Source organism: Euprymna scolopes, chromosome 35 (genome assembly GCF_053919585.1).
Source record: "Euprymna scolopes isolate OS-2025 chromosome 35, ASM5391958v1, whole genome shotgun sequence".
In the NCBI taxonomy this organism is placed as follows: domain Eukaryota; kingdom Metazoa; phylum Mollusca; class Cephalopoda; order Sepiida; family Sepiolidae; genus Euprymna; species Euprymna scolopes.
In genome coordinates, this window is record NC_136516.1 from 26,790,115 (window position 1) to 26,804,950 (window position 14,836).

General features: G+C 34.8%; 1 protein-coding gene across 3 annotated transcripts in view; it reads right to left on the minus strand.

Moving 5' to 3' along the window:
* Positions 1-350: 350 nt before the first annotated feature.
* The window catches only part of LOC145259754 (uncharacterized), a 28,898-nt gene continuing 14,412 nt past the window's right edge, over positions 351-14,836 (minus strand). For 2 of the 3 annotated variants that reach the window (XM_080117467.1, XM_080117468.1), the window contains exon 2: positions 351-12,205. In XM_080117467.1, coding sequence (XP_079973593.1) covers positions 11,674-12,177 — 504 coding nt within the window. In that variant the 5' untranslated portion in view covers positions 12,178-12,205 and the 3' untranslated portion in view covers positions 351-11,673. Of the gene's footprint in view, positions 12,206-12,312; positions 12,338-14,836 lie in introns of those variants that run through there. The other variant, XM_080117469.1, reaches the window with a different exon arrangement.

Below are 14,836 nucleotides of genomic sequence, written 5' to 3' on the forward strand. Positions count from 1 at the left end.
ATAGTGTAGTCAAAATAAAACGTGGTCACACACTTTTTGAAGACATTTATTTGGAATAAAATTGAAGTGTCGGAAATAATGATAAAATCATTTTATTTGCTTTTATTTTTATTGTTGTATGTCCTATATTTCGCTATAAATAACTTCATCAGGGTAGGAAGTCCAGTTCGTGATTCATTTTCTTCATTTTGGCGTTAAGGAGGAGATAACCCCTCAGAGTAGAAAAGAAATATACGCGTTGTTTCGTCGGTTCCACGTGCTTTTTTTTTAGCGGGAAATTTCAAGTAAAAGATGGTCACACACTTTTAGAAGACACTTATTTTGAATAAAATTTAAATAAGAAATTTGAAAACTTTGAAATACTGGAAATAATAATAGAACCATTTTATTTACTTTTATTGTTGTTCTAAGTCCAATATAAAATAGCCTCATCAGGGTATGAAGTCCGATCGGTGATTTTTTTCTTCATTTTGATGTTAAGGTGGGTTAGGGTTAGAGTTAGGGTTAGTTAATTTCTGGATTTGTTCATAATACATATCATTACAGAAATCGCGCAATATATGTTACCGTGACACAGGCTGAGATACATTCGGTGGGTTTTTAACAGTATTTTGTATATATTTTTTAATTTTTAACTCATTTTCCCAAACTTACTGTGTTCAACAGAGAGTCGGGTGCCATTTTTAATTTTCCAATACATCAGTAAACACTATGTTTTTAGACCTGAATAAATATGTTACATTAAATAAAAACATGAAAATAATTATCCAGTTAGGTAGAAAATTAACTTATCTTGCCTTTGATAATATTTATTTGTTGTATATTTGTTTTTTTGACAACTTTTTCGAATCTATGTGTACAGTAATAGAAACCCGATTTGTTTATGGCACGTGCGTAAAAAAGATGGCCGCCAAAGAAAGTTAGGTAGAAAAGTATGTGTACAGTAATACAAAGCCTAAATGTCATTATCATTCTGTGTTTTGAGTCCCCGTTATACATGTCTCAATATGTACGCCCCCCCCCCCCCCCGCCGCATGCAACACAAGGAAAAAACGTTTCCAACTAAAATCCTAAAAAATAAAAGCGTTCTCTTTGGCCTTCTTATTTTTCTTTCATTTTATGATGGCTATGATTCTTTGTATAAGGGTTAAATAAAGAAATGCATAAATACGAGGAAGGGGGGGGTTAATGATAGAGGAAAGGTTGAAAATGGTTGATCTAAACCATTCTTGTAATTAATTTTTCTTGTCGATTACGATATTCTAATCATGTGCAGTTATATGAGGTATACCCTACCTTTCCAAACATTGCCTTCTTTATTTAAGAAAGAATGAGTTCATTGCTAATCGCATGAAGCATCTCTACCAAAGAATGCCGATAAAGCTATCCAGGCATTTTTTTCTGGTCAGAATGCTTTTGCGTGTCTTCAATCCCACTTTTCTGACCCTTGTGTCTCATCTCCCCGAAGTGGGAGAGCGATAAATACCTTTGCAACATCGTCTTCTGGGCTTCCATAGATTTGACGGCTGGTTGATTAACATATTAAAAACCTGCGGAGACAATCCGGTGTTAGCTACGCCCACGATTGTTTCCCTGGCCCCCAATTAGATCCATAATCATATAATATCACTTTGAAGGCACTGAGTGCTTCCAACATGACTGGCCGTTTTTCTCTAAAGAGGACTTTGTATGAATCAATTCAGCTAATGGACAATGGCCGCGCAACATCAACTCCGATCGACCCTGACATCAATTGACTGTCAATCGTAGAAACACGAAAGCAACGACGAGCGAGATTATGTTTACAATCACAATTTGTATCGATCCGTTATCGATTTTCCCGCAAGTTTGTGTGTGTGTGTGTGTGTGTGTGTGTGTGTGTGTGTGTGTGTGTGTGTGTGTGTGTGTGTGTGTGATGACTCTTCTACTTTATTAATTTCCAGATATTCATAACGAGTTGCGTTATAAAAGCCAATTGCGTTCGTCCCATCAAAATGACTGACTCCATTAATTATTCATCCGGTGGCGGCCATTTTTATTTTCTTTCTTTCTTTTTTTTTTTTTTTTTTTGAAGCTATTTTCTCTTCTTTATTGTTGAATCTTTTTATAGAAGTCGCCACAGACAAAGCATGAAGCAACTCAATGAAAGGAGCTAAATAGAACGAAATATGATTATCGCAAATATAGTGGGTGCTTATTGACCTTACCCTTCAAAAGAACAACGGTAGGAGGAAAATCAGCAGCAGGAAAAGAGTTCTAGAATGCCTGCAGTTCTGGTTGGTTGGTTGGTTGGTTTTGTTTCACGGCATATCAACACTTTTCAGGTTATTTAATGCCGAATCCAAAGATTTTGAAGAAAAAGTTTTTTTATAAAATATATTTGATTTTTTTTTCTAGTCGGTTTCTATTTAACCCATAATTGGGACCCTAACAGTTACTACCACTCTGGGTCAGAGTGGACCTGGGAGCAATAGCAATTAAAGGGTGGCTCCACACTTCCCAATCGGATATAGTTTAAGGCCATATCCAGGACCTGTAGTTCTGGGAAATGTATTACTTGGATAGGGAGCTGTATTAGAACAATGTATCAGGACAGAAAATTAATGAAGACCACTAGACCAACAAGTCAAACGAGCTGGAACAAAAGAAGCAGGAAATGGATAAGACAATTATGTTAGATAATAACATGGTTAAAAGTTAAATTAGTTATTATCGATCTATCTATCTATCTATCTATCTATCTATCTATCCAGTGATATTGTTAAAATAGTTTAGATTGGGAGTTATTTATTGTTTAGCTGAAGGTGTTTACATAAATAAGCTAAGTTAAATAAACAAAATGACTTTCAGCAGTTGCATATGTGACAGCGGTCAAACGTTAGGAGACGTGTGCTTTTGATGATGACGTAACGGAATTGACAAGTCAAGAGGTCAAGACGATTAGATGGAAGAATTCGAGTTTGGTCACGAAAGTGAGCAGACGTGCTTCAAAGCCGGGAAGCGGGGCTGTAAGGAACAAGCATGTAGACACGTAATGCAGATTCCTTGTGTAGACCACTGAGGCAGCTGAAATAAATTTATATTTTAAAAATATAAAGTGTTGTTCTGTGGTTTCACAAAAGAAGAAAAACACAAGTGCCTTATTTAGTTATATTGTTGGTCGTTGCAGGTTTATCAGAAACCCCAGCAGCGAAGACAGAAGAACGTCTCGATAAAGAAAAGGTATGAAGTATATATTCTACTGCTTATAAAATATGATCCCTTTATGTAAATACGAACTGCAATATATCCCCGTGACTCAGTTTATATGTCTCAACAGCAAGAAATAAGTCAAACACACGCAAATGTTGCTATTACATATATGTCTGGCTGGTGATCATCTATCTATTAAAATGAACACTTATTTAATTTATCAATGAATACGAGACACTTTGTTTATAAAAAAGACTTTATTTATTTTACGATATATTTAATATATATATGACGACGGTGGGGGTTAGGGCAGAGGTGGGTCGAAAACTGTCAATTTTTGTCTCGCATCTGTCCGTCTCTCTGACTGCCTGCCTGTTGTTTTGTTTTTATCCTCTTTTTATTGATATCTCTCGACCTGTTAACCTATTTTCTCGCCAGCTTGTTATTGCACTTTTGCAGGTTTTTGGTCTGACCCATGACCGATTGACGTCATAGATACAGGCCACTACAAATCCCGGGATTCCATTGTTTATTTTCGTTTGCCTGGATGTAGCTTAGGTCACCTTTTCCTGGGACCGATCGTTCTTTTGATCGCCTGGAATTTTCATTGTTTATTTTCCTGCTTGCCTTGACAGAGTTCGCCCGCACCCCTCCTTAACATTGCGTTGTTGAATGTATATATAATTTTCTAGATTGCATTTTTCAATGCTTACTAGAATCATATATACATCTAACAATTCTTTTGTCGACATTCTCTAAATTAACATAGAGACGAATTTATCAACATATAAGTTTTATTTACAATTAAGATTTTTGACATCGACAAAAAGAGAGAGACGTTAATTATATGGGGTTCGTTGGCGTGTGGCGCGCCGACAGAGAGATGTCAAAGATGTCAAACACGCTCGTCGCTGTGTCTGCTCTCTTTTCTCTTCCTGTTATTTATGTTATCTCTTATATAGACATTAATCGACATTCCTAAGAATGTAAATATTAAGATATTATATTCTTCTTTTCTATTTTGTATTGCGTAATTCAAAATTTCTGAACTGGAATGTAAACAGTTTTTTTGTTTTCGTGATAATTGCAATTCCAGTCATTTTTATGGAACACAAGAATGTAGATCAAAATCCACCTGCTGTGCGTGTGTGTGCACACCGCAGCTTTCAAATGTGCGTCGGCATGTCTCCATATCTAACACAAATGCATCTTTATTAATTTTCGAGTTGTCGGAAATGCCACTTGCGTTCGTCCCATCAAAACGACTCCATTAACTATTCATCTGGCGGCGACCATTTTTATTTTCTTTCTTTTTTTAATGTCGACTTCCGTCAATTCCATAAATATTAACCATGCAACACTGTTAGAACGAGAGGGGGCTGTGCTGAAGTAGATGACAACGTGGACTGGGCGAACCAAGTTCGACTCCTGTGCGTTTAATTACGCCACTTTTCTTACACTTATTTCTTACACTTGTAGTAAATGTCAACAGGACTCACAGCAAATGAAATCAAACAAAGTAAAACTTGATGATCCTACATATTAACTTACCAATCGTGGCCTCCATAAATTGAAGGCCGTTCCACTAAAGTCACATGACCTGGTGAAGTCAAAGAACAAAGTAAAATGGCCACGGTTAGGCGATTGAGACGACTATAACAACGATAATCATTTTCTATTTATAGTCTCAACGAAATCGTCGAGAGATTAATAAAACTGGTCCAAAAGTTACTGTATTTGGCGATCAAGTATATTAAGCTACTCAGCTGTATTGCCAATGGTTAAAAACTAAAAGGCAAAAAAATAAAAAAAAATTCATTAAAAAATATGTTACGAGTGCATTTTTGATTATTAAGTAAAATAGACTTTTAAAAAATAAAACTTTTCCCGGCAAAAAATGCTCCCTTTCAATTTTAATTAAAAAATTATTTCAAAACGAGTGCATCTTTAACAAATTCACATACGAATTAATAATTAAATACACTTTCAACAAATATCAAAATTCGCCGCAGTATTTTCCTTGCAACAATCATTGCGCATATCCAAATGTTAAACAATATTTAATTTTTCGGGGAGAAAAATAAAAACACAATCACATTTGGATCAGTTTCATGAATTCCTCGGCAGTGTCTGAGAATCGAAACAGCAAATGACTATCTTCATAATAGGCGTTTGTACTTTATTCTTTAGACGTCATCAGGTTACGCGACTTTGGTGGAATGACCTTCTATTTGCGTAGGCCACGCTCGATTAGGTCATTATGTGGGACTGCCTAAAATTCTTTTAGATAATGAAACGGATACAATGATTTTGTCATAAATTTATACTTAAGAGTCAAAAATAAAAATACGTTGAATTTTTTTTACATGTGAGTAACCACTTATCAAGGCTCGAAGGTCACTCGAGGATAAAGGTCAATGAATCAACGGTGATCATCGAGACAGCAGCTTAGCTAATGATAGAAATTGGGTATAATTTGATTATTTCAGGGGACGGCACAACGGAAACTTGTTCACATTAGACTTGAAAACGACCATTTTGTAGTCAGCTGGAAAGCAGATCAGCGTAACAGTGTTCCACAGGCTGACAACTCTAGTGAATAAGCTTTGTTCATGGAACCTGCATTTAGATTTAGGCACGGATAGACAGTGGAGGAAATTGTTGATAGTGGTTGTTGATAGTCGAGTGTTTTTTTTGTGAAAGTTTGACAAAAGGGTACTATGGATTGAAACTCAGACGAGCACTTGCCATGAAAATAAGAATAGAGCATAAACAGGCAAAGATGATGCAGGGAAGAGAAAAGGTTTCAAAGCCGATTTTGAACTCTATTAGTGCAGGATCAGGTGCTCCAAGCCGCTCCTGCCCAGATGTGACAACAGTATTCCATCCAAGGATGTACCTGACTCTTATACAGGTAGCGGATTACATCTACTAGAGTGGTAGAATGATCTAACCATTTTTGCAGCGATTGATTTGCAATGGATTGATGTATGTATAGGGGTTTGTCGGAGGTATTTACGTTGAGGGGGTACAAGGGCCTGTAGTTCGTCGGAGTATTGAGTATTTGAATTTGTATATTGTCTTCAGCTAGAATGCGTATATCGTCTACATATCTCACGTATATGGGCTGGGCTTTGCTAGTATGGTTAAGTATTCTATTTTCATATAGAATTCACTAAAGATCAGTCGTATTAATTTCAACATATTTTTTAAATTATTATTTAAAAATGATTTGGATAAAATACTTTATAGTTTGTTAGTTTAAGCATGTCTATATTGTGCGTGTAATTTTAGTCTCGTAAATTATTTAGAGTGACATGGTTTCGGCACTAATCCCAAACAACTTAATACATTTAATACAATGTTTTAGCAACAAAACAAGGTTGAAAATCGTTTTTTTTTGGGGGGGGCGGTGGGGGGTACACAGGAAACACCACTTATCAAGGCCCGGAGGCCACTCGAGGATAAGGGTTAATTGGTATACATTAGTCAATGTGATTATAGCGTAGTTAGCATAAGAAGTGGAATTTTTGTAAGTTGGATTACATAGGGGGACGGTTCATCAAGAACTTGTTTACATCAGACTTGAAGACAATCAGACTATAGTCTGCTGGAAAGCAGGCCAACGGAAGAGAGTTCAACAGGCGTGCAGTTCTAAGAAAGAAACTTTGTTCATGGAATCTACATTTGGGTTTAGGCACAGATAAAGAGTGTGGGAAACTATTGGTAGCGGTTCTGGCTAGACGAGTGTTTTTCATGAAAGTTTGACGGGGGGCATAGATTGGAGCTCAGACGAGCCATGGAAATAACGATAAAGCAAAAACAGGCTTGTAACGTCTCTTCTGTGGGAAAGAGGTTGCAGGAAAGAGAAAAAGGCATCTCCCACTACGAAATCTATTTTGTTTTACTATTAATATATGAAAAAAAAAATTGTTCATTTTTTTACTATTATTTTGGAAATTCTTGGGGATGAATAATTTATATATTTATTTGTTTGTAGAATGTTATCCTCATCTTTATAGTTGTTGTTTCATGATGTTTCAACCAATTATTCCTCTGCCCTTCGTCAGGTGGTTAACCTGTTCATTTTTGTTGTTCATTTTTTACAAAGACTTTTAACGGGAAAACAACATACCAATTCGTTTACATTAAAATCGGTTAATTCTTGCTATTCTTGACCTGACTACTGACTGAGCAACTACTTACAACGTGTCAATGACTGATGACTGTTGTTTACTGTCTATTTAAAAGCATCTCGAGCGTTATAAATGGCTTATTAATGATCTTCTGTTGCTGCTTCTATTTTTAAAGCTGCAAGATATAGATGACAACGCCCATTAACAATGAAGAAATAGAATGACAGAAACATTTGCTGCTATATCACCACTATAACCACTTTTACAATTAGGCGTGACTACCGATTGACTTTACTGCTCACAACGTGTCAACGAGACAAATAGTAGTTTCTGTCATTAGGAAGATTATGAAATATTTGATGAGGTGAAAAGGAATGGGCGTATTTTCGAAACTCTTCTCCCTCCCTCCCCATACAGTAGATATCAATCATTTGCATGTATTTGTTGTAAAGAAAACAAAATAAAGCAAAAAAATATAATAATATGCTATCCAGAGCGAATAATGGAGTTGTAATTTGTTGTTCTTCTTCTTGCTTACATATTTATAACTACAGCTGAAGATGATTACAACTGTCAACTGTCAACAGCAAAGAGACAGAAAGACAGAGAAACATTTGCTGCTACATCACCACTACGACTACCTTTTACAATTAGATGTTGATACTAATTATGGGATATCTGATGATTAGAGTCAACAAACGTCTTTATCAGGGCTCGTCTCCCTCCTTCTCCTCCATACATAATTATTTACATGTATCTATTGTAAAAAAAAAAATAAAACAAGAACATGATATGCTAGCATTGTTTTAGTGATGTTGATGTTGCCTACATTTTTATAGCTACCGCTAAATGATGATGACGGCCACCAACAATAAAAGAAGAGAAAGACGGAAACATCTGCTAATACATCACCACTACGACTACCTTTATAATTAGACGTTGGTACTGATCGAGTTGATTACTTACAACGTGTCAACAAGATGATGAAGGAATTGTTCATGAAACATTACAGTAGGTTTATCTGTGCCATATAACATTATATGAATAGCATATTTTATTTATTGCATTTTCCGAAACTAGAAATTGGACATGGATGACACTTTCCATGATTAAACGGTAATTAAACGTGTTATATACGTCAAGTAAAATTTTATTTCTGGATTTTGTAACTGAGTATTGATCATTTTTGTTATTTGGATTTTTATGGAAGGAAAAGAAACACCGGTTATAGTCAGCTAACATACTTCCTAATTTCCGACGTAGCGCTGCCGGAAGTGGTGACAAAGCAAATCAACTCTTTCACTTTTACTGTTCTTCAGGATTTCTGTTGTAAAGCGATTTATTGAAAAAAATATAAGAAAAGGACATTATTAAAAAATATACAATGAAAATTAACAAAAATATGAAAATAAAAATAATGTAATTAATCTTTATTTGCATTTTTGATAACAAAATAAAAAATAAAAGTTTTTTATTTCAAAATTTTGTAAGAAATATATTTATGAAATTATAAAAATAAAATTAACAAAAATATAAAAATAATATAATTATTATTTGAATTTTTAATAACAAAATAAAAATAAAAGTTTTTATTTGAAATTTTGTAAGTAATATGTGGTTATGAAATTATAAAAACAAAAGTTTTTATGTTATTAAAAATTTTGTAAGAAATATATGTTTATAAAATTATAAAAATAAAAGATTTTGTTTTTATAATTTCATGAGAGATATATGTTTATGAAATTATAAAAATAAAGGTTTTTATTTTATTTGAAATTTTATAAGAAATATATGTTCATGAAATTATAAAAACAAAAGTTTTTATGTTATTTATAATATTTATATAATTATAAAAATAAAAGTTTTCATATTATTTGAAATTTTTGAGAAATATATGTTTATAAAATTAAGAAATGCTTTTTATTTTATTTATAATTTTATAAGAAACATATGTTTATGAAACTATAAAAAGGTTTTTATTTTTTATGATTTTATAAGAAAGAAATGTTTACAAAATTATAAGAATAATTATTTTATTTTATTTGAAATTATGTAAGAAATATATGTTTATGAAATTATAAAATAAAAGTTTTTGTTTTATTTGAAGTTTTGCAAGAAATATATGTTTATAAAATTATAAAAATAAAAGATTTTGTTTTATTTATTGGTCATGGAATCTACGTTTGGATTTAGGCACAGATAAAGAGTGGGGAAAATTATTGACAGTAGTTTCAGCCAGACGGGTGTTTCTCGTGAAAGATTGGCGAGGGAGGACGAAGGATTGGAGCTCAGACGAGCACCTGCCATGGAAATAGCGATAAAACAAAGCTGCCTATAACCAGAAAACCATTTACTCTTACAGGACAAAGTAAAAATTAAAGAGACAGGGAAGAACTATGGAAGGTAAGAAGACTTATATATATATATATATATATATATATATATATATATATATATATATATATATATATATATATATATATATATATATGTGTGTGTGTGTGTGTGTGTGTGTGTGTGTGTGTGTGTGTGTGTGTGTGTGTGTGTGTGTTATTATTATTATTATTATTATTATTATTATTATTATTATACACATGGTCCGGGGTTGATTCCTAGAGTCACAGTCAAGCTACGCTGAAGAGAGCTAGAAACCTCGAAACATGCATATCCGTAGAGTGCTGTTTTAAAAATAATAAAAAATAAATAAAAATATTATTTATCTACGTCAAAATAAAATAAAAAAATATGGGCGATTTTTTAAGTAAAACGATCTTCGAGGCGAAAAAGCTACTTAACTGTATTTATCGTTAAAAAACTAACAACTAATACATACACACACACACACACACACACACACACACACACACACACATATATATATATATATATATATATATATATATATATATATATATATATATATATATATATATAAATAACTTTGTGTCTGTAAGTTCCTTCCTGATGGGTTCCAAAACGAGTGAGCCTATGATTTGCAAATTTCATATGGAGGTAATTCATATGTCTGGCAGTGTTCTTAGATAGTTTTTGTACAGAAATTCATCCAATAAGTCTCGAAAATCGAAAAAATCCGATCTTAAAAATGATGTTTCTTCTTTTATAGATAAAAAGAATTTTTACAGAGGAATATTTTACATTATACCGGTTTAACCTTAGCCGGTATAACTTCAGCCGATGTAACATAAAATATTTGCCTGTGAATATATTTTTTTTTCATCTATAAGAGGAAAATCACTATTTTTAAAATCGTGAAGCCCAAATATCAGCTGATAAACAAACACAGACGGAATTCAATAAACGACATTGTCATCATTATTCTATTTTTTATTTTATTTATTTATTTGCGAGTTAGTTCACCAGGCAAATTATTCCTCGTAATATATAATATTCATAGGGGGTTGATTCTATAATAATAGATACGCAAAATATCATGTTTAAGCGTATTGTACGATCGGGCAACGCCGACCATCCAACTAGTATATATATATATATATATATATATATATATATATATATATATATATATATATATATATATATACCAAATTTCAAATATTTTACTTGTATCTACTGTTTGTTTGTTTGGTTTTTTTTTTTCGTCGATCATCTCGAGGAAGTCTTGAAATAAAGACGTTTCTGTCAGCAAAACAACGTACGAATTGTGCACGAAACGTTACTAAGGGCCAATAAGTTCCATATAGCATTTTTCCATTTTCTGAAACTATAACTTTATCATGGACGCGGTAATTTAATGTGTCATATAGAGCAGGGGTTCCCAAACTTCAGGACACCATGAAGCCCCTGAACAAGGCAAAGGTTTTTCACAGAGCACTAACAAGATAATTTCTAAAACAAATATGAAAAACATTAATTTCAAATTTTAACACTAACTAATGATAATGTTTACAACCATTTTTTTTTGTTTTTGATTAATCAAAAATTGTTACATTTTTTGTTAATTTATTTATTTATTTATTTATTTTTTCATGAACCATCCTGAAACTTTTTGCACTTTTAGTTATAATTTTTTTTTTTTTTTTTTACTAGAAAGAGATATGAATCATATCTCTTTCCATTAAAAAAAAAAAAGATCAATTAAATGCTTGCAGCCATTTAATTTTTCCATGTAAAGCATTTGGTCCTCTTTAAGAAAGGGCTTCCGGAACCTCTCAGCCTCATTCACGGAGCCCCAATCCATTTTGAGAAGGCCTCATATAGACGAATTAGACTATTTTAAATATAGTTTCCTAAGTAACTAAGGTGCTAAGAGACAGCGCCGACCCCCATTTCACTCGCAATCAACAAATTGCGTGACCAATCGATCTTATAAGTGTGTATTATACATTTCATAATCGTCATCATAAAGATCGTTTTGAAGGCGTGACAACTTTGGGTCCTTATAGCGATAATGATAAAGAAGAATCAGGAAGATGACCAGCAGACCGGCAGCAACGCCCGCCACAACCCCGACCACAATGTTCCAATAATACTTGTCCGTCATGGTGTTGTACATTGGTCCAGCCATGTTTAATGCGTGCTTTTGGTTGAACGACTCGTCCATTCCTTCCACGGTGCACGTGTAAATCCCACCGTCTCCGTCGGAGACGTCTTTTATCTTCAGCAACCGTTCATTCAGCACGTACTTGTCGCCAGACTCGATTTTCTCGCCGGTTGGACGGTACCAGTTTATCGTGTTGTCTGTTATGGGTACGTCAATGGTGCAGTTCATGACGTATTCGACGCCGAGGTAGGTGGAATGTCGAAACCATTCATCTGAAGCCCAAACGTAACAGATGCCCAGAAGGAGGACGAAACCAACAAAACGCATAACTGCAGTTGTTGTTCAAAGGGCAATTCTGAAATTGAAAAAAAAAAGGGACAGAAATATAATAGCATATAAATGTAGTGAATAATTTTCATAATGAAAAGACAGTTTTAATTCCATACAATTGTTTCAGCCTACCTCTTCATGATATGTAGACTGCTAATATACAAAACAATCTTTCTTGAGGAGACCTTCATCAGTGCTCATAAGAATTTATGGAAAACGTATAATTTTGCTGAAAAAAAAAAACAAAAAAAAACGCAGACAAAAAAATATAGAATACTCCTAAAGTCTGGACACATGGGACAATTGGATAGAACTGCACACCTGTTGAACTCTGTTCCATTTACCTGGTTTCCAGCTGACTACAATATGGCCGGCTTCAAGTCCAATGTAAACAAGTTCTTGATGAGCCGTTCCCCTTAAGTAATCCAATTTACCAAATTTACACTACTAACGATTACTACGATATGGTCCTTTTGGCCACTCTTTAACCCTTATCCTCGAGTGGCCTCTGGGCCTTGATAAGTGTTGATTCCTTTGTAAAAAAAATTTTCATGTAAAATTAAATATTTTAACTGCTTATAAATAAAAAAATATATATATTAATTGCAATTTTCCTAATTAGATTCTCCTTATGGAAAATAATACCAAGCAAGGTATGAAGCCATTTGTAAGGAGCTTTTTCTTTTAATTCAATTTTCACCCCAAACAAGTCACAGTGCCACTTTGAAGTAGGGGGCTACTATCAGGGACATAAGTTGTAGGGGTATTATGAAGGGAGATGAGTAGCAAGACGTCTGTTAAGGTTACACTTGAACTTCTGCATGTCAGTACAGTTGGGAAAGCAGAATCCCAGAAGGGAGTTCCAAAGTCTAACAGTTCTGGGGAAGAAACTATTGGAGTAGAATGCTTTCTTACACCTAAGGATCTCTATTGGGAAGGAGTGGGTTTAGCTGCTTGTCGAGTTTGTCGGGAGTATTTACGTTAAAGGGGTACAAGTGCTTGCAGTTCGTCGGAGCATTCACCATTAAAATACTTGTAGAACAGGCAGAGGGATACAATATTTCGTCGATGGGATAGAGGCTGAATCTAAGATAACAGTTCAGGACCTATCAGGTTGACGACTCTCTTTTGAACTCTGTCCAGGAGTGAGAGACAAGCAGCAGATGCACCAGCCCAAATGTGACAACAGTACTCCATACATGGGCGAATGGTGGCCTTATAGAGGTATAGGATACTTTCAGGCGTGATTAGTTTTCTAGCACAGTAGAGAGAACCCACCTTCTTCACAGCAGCCTTGGCAATGCTCTCAATGTATCTAGTCCAGTTCATGTTCCCTGTAAACATTAGGCCAAGAAGTTTAAAGGAAGTACTTTCGGATAATGTGTTCTTGGCCATTGCTATTGGTGGTAAAGAAGGTTTCTTGTAATTATTGAAGGAAACAAACTTAGTCTTAGCAACATTGAATGTGACTATCCATTATTGTCTCTATTCCACTACAGATTGGAGGTCATCCTCTAGTGTTTTTGCCATTTCCTTAGATATGTTTTCATTTGTTTTCCTCCTCGTGCCTGTTATAGAGTGTGGTGTCATCAACAAATATAACGTTCTCAAAAACAATTTTATCAGGGAGGTCATTTATGAATATTAGGAATAATAAAAGTCCAAGGATAGAGCCCTGAGGTACTCCTGCATTTATATCATATTGTTTGGATGTATGCTCGTCAAGGACAAGCTGTAATTTTCTCTTACTTAAGAAGGATTTTATTACATTATGTATCCTTCCAGTGATACCATATGATCTAATTTTCACTTCCTGAGTTAGGCTAAGGTGATGTCAAGGCCGAAAAATTATAATGCGAATTTGTTTCTCTTTCTCTCTCTCTCTCTCTCTCTCTCTCTCCCCCTCTCTCTCTCTCTCTCTGTCTCACTCTCTCTCTCTCTCTCTCTCTCTCTCTCTCTCTCTCTGGCAGATTATGATAATACGGCATATTATGTTTGGCGCCCTTCTGTCTAGATAGACGATGGAGAATTGCGCTTAAATTTGTCATGAGTAGTGACTGAGCTGACCGATGCAGGAGCGACAGATTTTATTGCACTTCCTACAGGGATACCCTCTGTCATGCTGCTGCTGATGCTGCTGCTTCTGCTGCTGATGCTGTCCTTTTGCGCCTCCCATTGTTCATCTCTTCTCTCCTTGCTCAGCCAGACACACTTCTTGACTCTTACCCTCCAGGAGTCACGGTTTGCAGCATAGGATTCAAGGTCAACAGGGTTAAGTCCCTTTAGCACACATCCTTAAATCTGAGGAGTGGTCTACCAGTTGGTCTGCTGCCGGCTGAACGCTCGCCATACAGGATGTCTTTGGGGATTCAGCCATCTTGCATGCAAATGTGCCAGCGTAGACATCTCTGGGAGAGGAGGACAAACATGCTTGGAGATTTGCTTTGGTAAGAACGTCTTTGTTTGAAACGTGGTCCTGCCATGTCATGCCTAAGATTTTTCTTAGATTGCGCAGAGAGAAGGCATTTAGTTTGCGCTCTTGATGCTTGTAGAGGGTCCATGTCTTTTTTTTTTTACAAGGTTGTCACCACTTATCAAGGCCCGGAAGCCACTCAGGGATAAGGGTTATTGTAAGTACAGTACGTTAGTATGGAGA